Source organism: Aotus nancymaae, unplaced genomic scaffold (assembly GCF_030222135.1).
Source record: "Aotus nancymaae isolate 86718 unplaced genomic scaffold, 86718_ANA_hifiasm-v0.15.2.pri h1tg000033l, whole genome shotgun sequence".
Lineage (NCBI taxonomy): Eukaryota > Metazoa > Chordata > Mammalia > Primates > Aotidae > Aotus > Aotus nancymaae.
Window position 1 is genome coordinate 47,465,960 of NW_026988447.1, and position 15,303 is coordinate 47,481,262.

Consider the following 15,303-nt stretch of genomic DNA (forward strand, 5'->3'; position numbering starts at 1 on the left):
TATGACATTACACATTCAGGGTATTCTTGAAATCTAGGCTTTGGCTACTCTGTCTCCACTCTTTACCAGCACCATGCCTGTGATATGATGTTCCAACAGGAAGGTAGACATTTGCCCATTCACAATTGCTACAAAGAGAATAAAATACCTAGGAATACAACTAACAAGGGATGTGAAGGACCTCTTCAAGGAGAACTACAAACCACTGCTCAAGGAAATAAGAGAGGACACAAACATGGAAAAACATTCCGTGCTCATGGTTAGGAAGAATCAATATCGTGAAAATGGCCATATTGCCCAAAGTAATTTATAGATTCAATGCTATTCCCATCAAGCTACCAGTGACTTTCTTCATAGAACTGGAAAAAACCATCTTAAACTTCATACAGAACCAAAAAAGAGCCCTCATAGCCAAGACAATCCTAAGCAAAAAAAAAAAACGAAGCTGGAGGCATCACACTACCTGACTTCAAACTATATTACAACACTACTATAATCAAAACAGCATGGTACTGGTATCAAAACAGAGATATATACCAGTGGAACAGAACAGAGGCCTCAGAAGGAACACCACACAACTACAACCATCCGATCTTTGACAGACCTGAGAAAAACAAGCAACAGGGAAAGGATTCCCTATTTAATAAATGGTGTTGGGAAAACTGGCTAGCCATATGCAGAAAGCTGAAACTGGACCCCTTCCTTACATCTTATACAAAAATTAACTCTAGATGGATTAAAGATTTAAACACGAGGCCTAACACCATAAAAACTCTAGAAGAAAACCTAGGCAATACCATCCAGAACATAGGCATGGGCAAGGACTTCATGACTAAAACACCAAAAGCAATGGCAACAAAAGCCAAAATAGACAAGTGAGATCTAATTAAACTTAAGAGCTTCTGCACAGCAAAAGAAACTATCAATAGAGTGAACCAGCAACCAACAGAATGGGAAAAAAATTTTGCAATCTACCCATCAGACAAAGGGCTAATATCCGGAATTTATGGAGAACTTAAACAAATTTACAAGGAGAAAACAAACAACCCCATCAAAAATTGGGCAAAGGATATGAACACATACTTCTCAAAAGAAGACATTTATGCAGCCAACAAACGTATGAAGAGAAGCTCATCATCACTGGTCATTAGAGAAATGCAAATCAAAACCACATTGAGATACCACCTCACACCAGTTAGAATGGTGATCATTAAAAAATCAGGAGACAACAGATGCTGGAGAGGATGTGGAGAAATAGGAACGCTTTTACACTGTTGGTGGTAGTGTAAATTAATTCAACCATTGTGGAAGACAGTGTGGCGATTCCTCTAGGATATAGAACTAGAAATACCATTTGACCCAGCAATCCCATTACTGGGTGTATACTCAAAGGATTGTAAATCATTCTGTTATAAAGATGCATGCACGCATATGTTTATTGTGGCACTGTTCACAATAGCAAAGACTTGGAACCAACCCAAATGCCCATCAATGATAGACTGGATAAAAAAAATGTGGCACATATACACCATGGAATACTATGCAGCCATCAGAAAGGATGAGTTCATATCCTTTCCAGGGACATGGATGAAACTGGAAACCATCATTCTCAGCAAACTGACACAAGAACAGAAAACCAAATACCGCATGTTCTCACTCATAAGTGGGTGTTGAACAATGAGAACACATGGACACAGGGAGGGGAACATCACACACTGGGGCCTGGGGGGTGGGGAGCTAGGGGAGGAATAGCAGGGGATGGGGGGATTGGGGAGGGATAGCATTAGGAGAAATACCTAATGTAGATGACGGGGCGATGAATGAATCAAACCACCACCATGGCACGTGTATACCTATGTAACAAACCTGCACAATCTGCACATGTACCCCAGAACTTAAAGTAAAATAAAAAATAAATAAATAAAAGAAAATCATTTTTCTTCATTGCAGTGTACTTCCGAGTGCCAGGACGCACCAGGTGTCACTGTTGCTTTGTTATTTTGCACCATGATGGCTAATGTGGAAAGCAGGCATGGATGCTGGTGACGGGGCATTCGTGTCGTTCCCTCTGCTTCCCAGGCCATCATTAGGTTGCCTGCTCCACTGTGTGGCTCCCTATCCCAACCTCACCTCTATTTCCCTACATATACTCAAGGAAACTTGGCAGAGGATTAGAAACTTTTAAAATGTTTCTCTTGGCTGTTAGTAAAATTGGCATGTTCTATAGTTTCTATACAATGTATGCATACAATAGTCTTGCATTCCGTGTTTAATCATATTTTGTTTGGCCCAGAATATTTTTAAACCATTATCAAAAGTTTTCTTTGAGAAAAGCAAGTTCAGTTAAAAGTTGTTAGAGTTACATGAAATGAATGTATCTTGATTATCCTGGTTGTTGTCTTGAATACTGATAAGGTATATACAGCTTTAATTTTAGTTACACAGTGCCACCTATTGGATCTGTGGGATAAAAACACTTTGGTATTTTAGCTGCTTTCTTTAATTCCTTACTGTAATTCATTACTTTCCTAAAACAGAAATACTGTAGCCAGGCTTGGGTACTCAGATTGTTCCTAATAATATACATGCCAAAACAAAACTACTCACAGCCTACAAACTTGGTACAAATTTTCCATGATGGATCTTACTACACTGTGCTTTATTTTCTTTGAGCATCTGTGTTTGTTTTGGAAATACAATCTGTGAATAGCTTAACATCGCCTTTCTAAGCTAAAAAGAGCTTTAAAAAGAGCTCTTGTTGATGATGTTCTCCCAAGTATTGTTTCTACTCAGACCTTGTGTTTTTCATTGCATTTGTGTGTACTTTTTTGTTTACTGTCTTTCTACCCGGCTACATTGTAAGTCCCTCAAAGGTACCTGTGGTACTGATGTTAAAGTTATTCAAGAGAATGGCAGGAATACTTGGAAAACTGATAATGTATTCAAATAAGACTTTTAAAATTTTTACTAGTGGTATTAAGAACGTATTGGTTGATACATCTTAATGTCTATTTCTTTTGCATGGAAAAGTAATCAAAAGTTATTTTGTTTCTTAATTGTTAGACATCATTTTAGCACTAAGCCTCATTTCTTAGAATGATATTCTCGCTTGTGGTCCAAAATCAACTAGTATTATATATACACAGAAGAGATACGTTTTATTCAATTAAAGCACTTTTATTAAAATTAGTATTAACATAGTATTTGGCACACCCCTATTAATCCAAAAATACAAGGAAAAGATTCACATTTTTCCTCAGCTTCCCTATCACTTTCGTGTTTTGTAAACTGAAGCCACACAGGGCCAGAATCAAACAATAGCCAGGTGAGGTTTTTATAGCCAGTCTCTCTAACCTTTCACTTTTCCACTTAAGAGAACAGAAAAGCAAGGGCAGACAGGGATACACTAGGAGCTAAAGATTAAGTACATTTGTAAATCAAATTTTTTAAATCTGAAAATATTTTTGAAATAACTTAGGGAATTTTTTTGAAAAGTAGCTTGATTTTTTTAAGCCATACACACCAAGATGGAGCTCAAAAGTAAGGTTAGCTATTTATGAGCTCATGCACACTACTGTGGTGCAGATAAGCCGACATCTGGAGAGTGCAAAGGGAAATCTCTGTTGGTTTTCAACATGGCCTGAGAGAGATGAAACAAGCCAGTGTAATTTAGAAGCCCTTTCCCTGTTGCCTGAAAATAAAATGTAAACAGTTAAAAAGCTTTTAACATTCTTTACTGTCACCTCAGTTGTCTGAAAACATTACTTACCTATCCATCATCTGGTTTCTAAAAAAGTAAAAATTGAAAAAACTGTATTTAAAAAGTGTATTTAATAGCCTAGACACAGTCATGACTTGACTCCAGTTTCTTGTTAGACATTCATTTTCAGTCCTGCAAGTTTGAATCTGCCAGGACTGGAATGCATAGGTGTTAGTTGCCGACAATTTCACAGTAATTTTAGGCTGGGCTTGGCCTTGAGCAAATCAGTGATAATAAGGTAAAATTTCCTTCCGTTACTTTTGGCTTGTCTAGCAAATAATTGGATCATATTTGGTTTCTAAAATCAGGGGATTTGTTACAGCCTTTGGACTTTTTGAAAATAAAAGGATGAGAAAAGTAAACTTGGCTGAGTGAATGGAAACTGCAGAATTTCTCCCAATTTTAACTTCTGAAAGCATCCCCTGATCTCAGAGGTTGGAGTTGTGGAACAGAACAGTAACTGGAGTCATAATTGATAATTGCAGTTTTAATCCAGGAGAAGCTACCTGAACAGCACATATTTGTTGTCTTCCACTTCTTACTCTTCTGGCTCTCCATTTATTGTTCTAAGAATCTCTTTCTTTGTACCTGCATGGTTTTGCTTCTCTCTTGCCTCCTCAAATAATTTCTTCTTATTACTACCTGAAGAGAACAGACATTTGTCACTATATGCCTTCCTAACAAAAAAATTTGTCTAAAAGAGTAGTATATGCATCAGATATATGAATTTGTATGTGTGACTATGTAATTAAACAAAATTCCTAGAGTGTTTTAAAAATCCATTCTGCCTCTCAACTTTTAACCATTAGAGTATATCAGGATCTCCTGAAAGCTCATTCTCTGTCTTCGAGATCATTTTTACAATAATGTTTTACAATAACTGACCAGGTAGCCTTCAGGAGCTGAAGTCCATCCCATTTACCCAGCTATAACTCTCCTGTCAAAGAAGACTCTGTCCTGAGCTGAGTGGTTTTGAGAGAGGAAATGCTGTTCTGGATAAAAATTTTCCAACTTCTTTGTCCCAGGCACAATGCTGTGCACTACACATGTATTACTCATCTAATCCTTGACACAACCCATACCAGTGGGGCAGCAGAGCCCGTGCTGTGGATCAGAAGTGACCATAAATAAGAAAATCCAATAGATCGTCTGGCTTTCTTGAGGAAAGAGGTGGCGAAGAGGGCAGTGCAGAAATAGAGGGGAATGATTTAAAAAAAAAAAAAAAAGTTTAACCCTTTCCCTGATTTTTTTCAGTATTGTGTTAAACCTGTTTTCTTCTGCTCTGAGACCTCCCAACTGATTTCTGTAAACCTCAGCTTTCACATTGAACATCTGGGCAGGGACAGTGGGAAATCTCAGTTTTCTAAGGCTGGAGCAGAAGACAGCCTGTTGCCCTGACCCCACTGAACTCCTGCTCTTCAGGCCTCCATTCAACAGCAGTCTGCTTTACTTATATATTTTTCAGTAAAGAAAAATTTAATTGACACGCCAAAGCCTGCAATTCTCAAGTTTTTCTTTAAATGTTATCTTTAAGGAGATTTAGAAAACCAATAAGGATCTCTGTGGTTTTCTCCTGAAAGCTGGAAGAGTTGAGAAACAAGGCAGACTTAATGCTGAGCTTTTTTACTTTTAAACTATAAAAGATGTATCATGGGTTCTATGTATGTTTATGAGGAAGAAGCAATTGAATGATTTACTTTTTTCAGTTCTGGCACAGCATGGCCAGCCACATTGTGAGTATTCTGTGAAATTTTTTTTTTCTAATAAAGTAGCAGAAAAGGTAGAATTATCCTCCTTGCCTAAGTAAATAAACATTATTGCATATTTCTTCAAATAGTTGCATTTTTGAAGAAACAGTTGATGTGCTTTGGGGGAACTACGCAGACAGCATACTGCTATGCAAACTAGAACTTTTAAGATCAGATCTAACTCTATAATCTATGAAGAAACTTAGCAAAATGTGAAAATGTGTGACACAAAGTGTCCAGAATGTTTTTAACATAAGCATAATTAAGTATTATTGCCATCACTATATATTCTCTTTCCACATACATTTTGGCAAATATGTATACACACATAGACATAAATATACATATATTAATATATCCTTATAAATGAAATAAACAAATTAACTTCTGTTTGGATATCATGGACAACATCTTATGGCCTTGAATGTATGTGTTATCAAGAAAGACATCTTTACTGTCCTGGGGCAAAAAGCTAAGAGTTGAGTTCCTTAAAAAGTGCCATTAGGCCAGGCATGGTGGCTTATGCCTGTAATCCCAGCACTTTGGGCAGATCACCTGCAGTTGGAAGTTGGAGATCAGCCTGGCCAACATGGTAAAACCTCGTTTTTACTAAAAATACAAAAATTAGCCAGGCGTGGTGGTGGGCACCTATAATGACAGCCACTTGGGAGGCTGAGGCAGGAGAATTGCTTGAACCCAGGAGGCAGAGGTTGCAATGAGCCAAGATCACGCCATTGCACTCCAGCTTGGGTAACAGAGTGAGACTCAGTCTCAAAGAAAAAAAAGTGCCACTAGAAGGCTTTCCAAATTATAATACCTAGAAATTCTAATTTTTCTTGCCTCTCCATAGACTCCCCTTTACTTGGTAAATCACGGCGAGAGTGGACCAGTCAGATGCAATAGGTGCAAGGCCTACATGTGCCCATTTATGCAGTTCATCGAAGGAGGAAGGAGATATCAGTGTGGATTTTGCAACTGTGTGAATGATGGTAAGCAGTGCCCTTAAAAGCCCTTTGTGAAATTCTTTATTAAGTAAAATGCATTATATGTGTTAGTTTAGGAGAAGTATAGATTCTTTTTTCTATATAGCAGTACCTTCTTTATAATTTATCTGGAAGGAAACCAACTGTAACAGGCTCTATTTGGGAAATTTAAGCCCCTTTTAACCTTAGGTAACTACGTGAGCCCCACATGGAAGTTGAAATGTTTCTTATAAAAGAAAACTCAAATGTAGGGGAAAATTGTATTTCTTAGTCCCCTTCCACCAAGCCTCAGTGAGAAACAAAATAAGATTTTTACCTCTTATGATTACAGATGATAAACTTGGGAGACTTTTCCTCTGTTGTCACTCCTCAAGGTTATTCTTGAATATGAGCTCATTGATACTTAGGAAAAGCTCAGGTATAACCAAGGGCTTTAACACACACACACACACACACACACACACTTCACTCTGATGTAAATGTTGGATTGTTTAAGGAGGAAGGAACATTATTAAAAAGAACTTTCCTGTATTCATTATATTTTGTTTTATTCCAGTATGAATTCACTGATGTTGAAGAAAACTGCAAAGTTGCTGAAAGTATTCTCACATTTATTGCATTTATAACATGTCTGTATATTTTTAATTATTTGTTGTTAAATGAGGTACATACTCAGGCTGAGAACATTTGCATATTCATTGACAGTTTTTGAACCATGTGATGATTATTAGAATACAAGTTTTCTTCTGTTTCTTATCTTTGTAGACAGACTTCCCTGCAGGTAATTAAATCTGAAGAGCATATAGCACTGTCTGCCTGTGAACACTGCCCATGGGTACTGGCTACTCCCTAATGACAACTGAGCTGGGGACAGTATTCCTCCTACATCATTGCATTAATGGCTCTGTGAGCATCTTGGCTGTGTGAGAGTTCTCTGTGGGAGAGCACTGCTTGCCTTCTTGTGTCCCTGCCCCCTTGTCTCACACACACACACAATCCATGGGCTTTACCCAACTTAGAGCTCCAGAGACTGGCCTTGTGAGTGCCTCTCATGTAGACATTTGGTCAGTTCTTAAACATACCTTGCTGTGGAGTTGAATCATTGACTTCTAGACTGGTTCCCAACTATGGCCTCAACCTCTTGGGATGTGTCTTTCCTTGCATTAACTGTGGTTTCCACTCAGTGCAAACTGGATATCCATTGAGACCAGATTCTGTTAGTTCTCTACCCTTACGTCTCTTTCTAAGGAAGATCTTGTTTCCTCTCTCAACCTGGATGAAATCTGCAACCAAATTCATGGCTATCATTCAGTCCTGGGACCTGGATTTCTGGAGCCCTGTGACAATTCATTTCTCTGTGCTTTAGTTTTAGAGGAAAAAATCCTGAGAAGGGACAGAGGCTTCTCCCAAAGCATTTGGACACAGTCCTCCACCGAGCCCACCAGTTCCTCAGATGTCTTCACCCAATCCCTCAGCTTTCTTAGAAAGGTGACCAAAATCCTCCCCAGCATGAAGAGCAGCAAGGATCTTCAGTTTGCTGTGTCTCTTTGGCCTCCTACCCAAAGTGTCGGCTCAGAGCCTTAAAAGGCCCAGCCACTTCCAGGAAGAGAAAAACGACTCAGAATTCTTGTGTCTCAGAACAGCAGATTATGTTCCCTCAGGTATCCACTCCTAGGAAGCTGCCATGTTTATTTTCCAATAGAATTATTCATACTAGGCTTAAATATTTGTCTCTACAAGGAAGCCAGACTCCCATAAATGTATGCTGACCCCTACATTCTTCATTTAGGTTTAACAAAGACAGAGGTTTGTTGGAGTTAGAAAGAACCCAGCAGGCTTGGTTTCGAGGTTCCACTCTTATTTACTTGCAAAGTGTCCAGATATTGCCTAGTGGGGAGCATGTGTGGTCAGAGGCATGCAGCAAGACAGGGGTCAAAGGGCAGTGCATGATTTATGGGATGACTTGAATTTGGGCTTACAAAAGATGACAGACAATATTAAATGCTAATGAATATCAAAAATTTAAAGGAAAAAAATTTCACATAGTACCTTTCTGCAGCATCCTCCATCTCATCTAAATGTAACAAAACAGCAATTTAAGACCCTCAACGTTTACTTACCTCAGCTGAGCCTGTCAGTTTCTACTTCTGTAAGCTTTTCAAGAAGTTGAAATTTCCAAATTCAGAGATCTTTATGTGCATAAGAATCTTATAAAACTTTAAAAGTAATGGTTGTGATACAGTAACAATGTAGAAAAATCAAGCCTCAATGGGTTTTTTTAAAAAGTACAACCTCAGAAAGCAGTCTTGTTATTATGTCAGTTTCACAGTCAAAAATATATAATGCTGAATTGTTGGTTTAAAAACAAGAAGCATTACTTGTATGGTTTTTACAAATGGTAATGTTGTTCTTTACAAACAGCTTAAAACCAGATCATTGGTAGTTTTTCTAAATACTTTTATTGGCAGTGGTTTAATAGCCAGCCCTATTAATCTCAAGGCAACAGGAGTTCGTTTTTACAGAGATACCAAGCCATATTTGTCCAAGTGTTCGGTATGTGACTCATAAGTGTTCCTGTGCTATTGGATGACTTCCAGATCTTTGCCAGAACTAACCTTCTTAGACATTTGAATCAAATTAAAGTTCCTTAGCTGAGATCTAAGTGGTGTAGTCTTTCCCTAATACAGTAATCCTCTCCACTCTTAAGCCCAAACATTAAAAGATTACCATGCAAACTCCCCGTGGGTGAAGACATCTCTTAATTAAAGCATAATAAATATTGTAGTTCATAGTATAGTTCAAATAACGAATGTTTATTTCTGTTAGGTATATTAAAAATTCAAATAGTTAGAAAAGTAGAATTCTTTTTAAAAGAGGTAATGTGGACAATTAAATTTGGGTTGTGACAACTTAAAAACACCAATACTTTTATATCCTGTTTTTCTAGGATGTTCTAAATCATAAATGTTCCTTGTCATCAATAACTTGTAGAAGAGGAACCCTCCTCCTTTCCAAGACATGTTTTTAAAATAGTACATATTTAAGATATACTACATTCCAGCTTTAAAATACTTTTTTCCTGATACTAACGCCTTTCCTCCCATAATAAATTTTGAGAACTTATTAAATTGTCTGTGTTTATAAAAACAAAATATTTTCTTTCTTATTTTGTTTTTATTAGTTCCACCATTCTATTTCCAACATCTGGACCACATTGGAAGAAGACTAGACCACTATGAGAAACCAGAGTTATCTCTAGGATCTTATGAATATGTTGCCACTTTGGATTATTGCAGAGTAAGTGTTCCCAGAACTTCAAGGGTTTATGCATCAATGTCAGATTCAAGTGAATAACTTTCATATGTAAACAGCTGACTCTTGATTCACAAACAAAGCATTCTGGTGGTACCAAAATGCTGGTAGTGGTGGTACCATTTCACCACATACTCCTAACTGCTGTTAACTGAAGGAGAATCATATGCAAACACTTAATTTTTAAATTAAATGTAAGAAAGCCATTGTAACTAATGATGGAAAATTTATTTGCTGATCTTTGCAACCATAGTATAAATCTAACCATACTCTCAGTTTCTAGTTCTCTGCCAAAAAACTGAAATGTGGTGTTAGAAACAGAAAACAATAATTTTTAAGGCCCTGACAGACAGAATATACCTGGTTCTTAATGCAGTAGTTTCATACATTGTTTGTGCCGCCTTTATTTTGTAGAGTCTCAGAAAAACTTCCCTTCAAAGAGAAAAGCGCAACAAAATGGTTAGGAGGACTGTTGACGTGTGTCTGCACCTCTCTTTACTCCAGTTACTACCACAGTGGTTTGGGCTCGCGGAATCCCTCTCACACTATCTCAGCAGCCTGAGATCCTGGCCTTTGATTCTACTGCTCTGTAATGTGATCATGAGACACCGCCTGTACACTCACTGCCTCCCATAAACCTCTATTGGTTATTTCTTTTCTAAAAACTTAAATTTAAAAAAAATTAGCTTTCTTTATAAGGCCATTAAGCATTGGACCCCAAACTATCACCTCAGCTGTATCTTCAGTTGTACAAAACTTTTCACCTCATATTCTGAACTCAGCCCCTTTGACAACTCCATGCCTTTATGCCAGATGTTCATTTAACCAGAATATCTTTCCATTTTCCTGTCACATCTATACAGACCCCAACTGGCAAACCCCACCCTATTTATTCTGTAATGCCTGGCTGAAATTTTATTGTGTGTAGGCATATGCAACTTTCTCTGTCTTTATCATGGCAATTATTTACTATAGCTTCTGTTTTTTCACGGAATTTGGTCTGTATCTCTCTATTAGCATTTATCCCCTTGGAATTTAAATCTTATTGCATATCTGCCATCTTTACAGATTCTGATACCCTAGTCATCTTTATGACATTTACCACACTATATGGCACAGGATAGGTAGTTGGTCAGTGTATGTGGAATGAATAAATGAATGAATTTGTGAGTATTACTATTGCCAGGACTATCCATTTTCCTTGTCCAGTGTCACAGTGATACCATATGTGTACCTTGCAGGACTTTAAAATTCTTCACTGATTTGAAAATCACGTTTTCTTGGGTATCATTCAGATTTCAGCACATATTTGAAGCAGCATGTGTGGACTTGAAGAAACAGGGTCATTCTGACTTATTTTCTTGTTTTCTCTTCTAAAAATGAATGTCTACTAATGCCCAATTCCCAGAAAACAACTTCTGACCCACAAATTTATTTTATAGATGTTTGCAAGGGGAGCAGTCATGTGGAGCAGTAATGTATTGAGTATAGATGACAGTGAACATTTTTTCTAAACAGATTTTTTTTTTCATTGACTGACTCTTAAAATTTTTTCCATTAACATAACTTACTGCATTTATTTTACTGCTTTATATAATTATTTTGCACTGTATCACATAGAACTAGTTGTTAAAGAAAACATAATGCTTTATTAGTTTAAAATGTTGCAACATCTGAACATTCTTGGGGAAATCTAGGAATATTTTTGGTACAAATGCTTTATTTTTAGGCAAGAAGCATGTCCTAAAATACAATGACTTTTGGACAGTATATGTTCCTAACTGCTGTTAACTGAAGGACAATCATTAGGCAACATGCAAACATTTAATATTTTAATTGAACGTAAGAAAGCCATTGTAACTAATGATGGAAAATTTATTCGCTCATCTTTGAAACCATAGTATAAACCTGACCATACTCTCAGTCTCCAGTTCTCTGCCAAAAAAAGCGACATGATCTTGATTGTATGCTTTTTTAGTAGAAACTTAGGCAGAGAGTCAAATCTGTTTCTGGGAACAAAAGTCTTAGTATCTTCAAACTCTGTTATCTGGAAATATTCCAGAAGTCTAATTGATGGGAAATCTCGCCCAGTCAGTCAAGGAACCAAACAAAAATTGTACATTTTGAAGAGCTTTTTGTAAGCATAATCTTCCTTTTATTATTCCAAGTAGAGTTCATAATAAATATGCTGTAAACGTCTTAAAATTTAATTATAAGTTAAAATGTAAATAAAGTATAATAATGAGTTGGCTTAGCTATTCAGACAATGAAAAAGCTTATTTAATTTGTACTTGTTTTTTTTATACCATACACTTGGAAAGAGGAATTACAAAATCACATTTTCCTTTTCATCATGGCTTATCTTTTTTTTTTTTTTTTTTTTTGAGATGGAGTTTCGCTCTTGTTACCCAGGCTGGAGTGCAGTGGCGCAATCTCGGCTCACTGCAACCTCTGCCTCCTGGGTTCAGGCAATTCTCCTGCCTCAGCCTCCTGAGTAGCTGGGATTACAGGCACGCGCCACCATGCCCAGCTAATTTTTTGTATTTTTAGTAGAGATGGAGTTTCACCACGTTGACCAGGATGGTCTCGATCTCTTGACCTCGTGATCCACCCACCTCGGCCTCCCAAAGTGCTGGGATTACAGGCGTGAGCCACTGCGCCCGGCCATCATGGCTTATCTTAATGATGATTTTAGATAGTAACATTGACAATTGTTGAACATTTACCATGTGTCAAGCTGTAGGCTAAATTCTTTTTATGTATTGTATCGTTTAGTCCTCATGGTCAACCCGTGTGGTACATACCATCATTATTAGAGAAAACTTAGGCTTAGAGAGTACCTAAATGCCAGTTTCATATGCATCCAGGAAATGATGGAGCCAGACTGAAAACCATATCTGTGTGACCACAGAAGCCCTATTCTCTGTCAATACACTGTGTATACACAAGCAAGTATTAGCACAATCATCCTGGAGTTCCCTTGGTGAAAAAAAAAGGCCTCAGTTTTGTCACATAATTGAGAGTTTATCATTTATAAGTTTATGGAATATATCTGCATGTAAAGTATACTTGAAATGTAAAACCTCCTTCCAAGTCAGCTTTTATTTTTCCTGAACAAAAATGTAGTTTCTTCACTTAATTGTAATTCACTTTGACATTACCAGATGCATAACATTTCTAAGGTACTTGTTTATGTGCTGTAAGGGATAACAAAATTAGCAAGATGATAAACCTGCTCTCAATGTACTTACCATGTATAGACCTGATAAGAAATGTATATAATTTTGGTATAAACTCAAATATTATAAACCCTGTAAGAATAGAATAATTATAGTACCATAAGAAAACAGGATTGGGAAGGCTTCATAGAGAAGGTGACATTTAAGCAGGTTAAACTATGAGCCTGGAGAGGGGAACTAGAACAGTGAGCAGACACAGTTTCACAAACATATTGACAATTTATTCAGATTTCTTTAGGGGCCAGGCAGACATTGTAGATGAAGTGACGTGGCCCACGATAATTAGAGAGTGTATTATCCCTTCCCTCAAAACATATTTAAATTCAAATATTTTTTGAAACACTCTGCCAAACAAAACACTTTTCTGGCCAAATTTTTGGCTTATCTGTGACTTCTGGACAGGAGATGTTTTGGAAATGTCAACCACTTAAGTTGTTGGGAGAATGCGTATTGGGAATAATGGGAAGTTGTTTTGAGGACACAGTCTATCTTTTTATTTTCCCCTGGGTCCAGCATCGTATCTTTGATTTCTTAGGTTTTTATACATATTTTTAAAATGAGTATCATGGTAGGTCTTCAATGCCAGGCATTGAAGAATTTATGTTAATTCGGTAGGCCATGAGGACAATTAAAGGTGAAGATGGAGTTGTTTCCGTTCATTCATCCACGCATTCACTCACTCAGTCAACAGTTAACAAGCATTCTTTGTGGTACCATGCTCTGTGTTAGGCTCTAAGGACTCAGTAAACTTCCTGTTCTCAGAGAAGGTAGCATTGTGATCTGTATTGAGCATTAGATAGTTTATTCTGACAGCAGTCTATATAATGAGAGGAGAGATTAGAGGCAAGGGTTCATTAGAAATTAATGTAATTGCCCAACTAAGAGAAAATGAGGGTAGTATGATAATTCCTCAAAAAATTAAAAATATAATTACTATATGAACTAGCAATTTCACTTCTGGGTATATACCCAAAATAATTGAAAGCAGAGTCTCAAAAAGACATTCACATATCCATGTTCATAGCAGCAGTATTCACAATAGCCAAAAAGAGGAAGCAACCAAGTGTCTATCGACAGAAGAATGGAAAAGCAAAATGTGATATATATGTACAATGGAATATTATTCAGCCTCAAAAAGGAAGGGAAGTCTGACCTATGCTACAACATGGATGAATGTTGAAGATGTTATGCTAAGTAAAATAAGCCAGCCACAAAAAGGATAAATATGGAATGATTCTGTATGTGGTATGTAGAGTAGTCAAATTCATAGAGACAGAACATAGGATGGTGATTGCCAGGTGCTGGAGAGAGGAAACAGATTGTTTAAGGGTACAGTTTCAGTTTTACAAGCTGAAAAGCATTCTGTGATGGATGGTGGTAGTGGTTGCACAGCAATATGAGTGCACTTAATGCCACTGAACTGTACATTTGAAAGGGTTAAGATGGCAGTTTTTATGTTTACTTTTCCACAGTTAAAAATAATAGAAAAAGAGAGAAATTGAGAATCTAAATTTGGCTACTGGAACTAGGAGAGCCACATGGGCCTTCACAATTAACTGGCTGTGTAATCTAAGTGAGGTGGACAAGTCCAAGGAGAGAGTGAGATTTCAAGCCCAGATTATTTTAGCTAATTGTGTTGTTTAAGTAAGTTTCTTATAGGAAAGACAAATACAGTGGGGAAAATGTTGTCATAATCTCTAAAATTTTGAGTCTAAGGTGCTGGTAGAACTTTTATGTGGATGTGTGCTATAGTTAATTGGAATGGTGGTCTTGAGCCCAAAAGGGGTCACAATGAGAGAGAATTTGAAGAGTTGCCTATATAGAGGTGCTGGTTAAAACTGAGCAAATGAATGAGATTTCTGTGATGGACATGGGTGGGAGGAGAGAAGTTGGATAAAGATGAGAAAATGAAAAACAGAAACAACAGTTAGAGAACTGGGAGAGGAAATGATGCTTCAGTGCCTTAACAGCTAAGAGAGCCAAAGTGGTCTGGTGTGCCTAAAATTGCAAAGAGAGAAGAGATCTAGGATGAGAGCTGGATTTTATTTCAAGTCACTGTAGTTTGCAATCTAGATGGTTTAGTGACCTTTAAGAGAACAGTTTTAGTAAGATGGCATGGAAAACCAGTGTTTTATCGAGTACATACATGTTAAACTTGTTGAACAAAGCCAGCTGGATTGAATGGGTAGAGTAATAGATTAAGGAAGGTAATGATGAAGCCATGACAGTCATCTAGGCACGAGATGACAAGCTTTCAGATG

The 15,303-nt window shown here is 37.2% G+C and overlaps 1 protein-coding gene across 4 annotated transcripts in view; it reads left to right on the plus strand.

The window, feature by feature from the left end:
* The window catches only part of SEC24D (SEC24 homolog D, COPII coat complex component), a 104,596-nt gene that overhangs the window by 52,524 nt on the left and 36,769 nt on the right, over window positions 1–15,303 (plus strand). For all 4 annotated transcript variants that reach the window (XM_064383923.1, XM_064383925.1, XM_064383924.1 and 1 more), the window contains 2 exons: window positions 6,359–6,497; window positions 9,673–9,788. In XM_064383923.1, coding sequence (XP_064239993.1) covers window positions 6,359–6,497; window positions 9,673–9,788 — 255 coding nt within the window. The remainder of the gene's footprint in view (window positions 1–6,358; window positions 6,498–9,672; window positions 9,789–15,303) is intronic.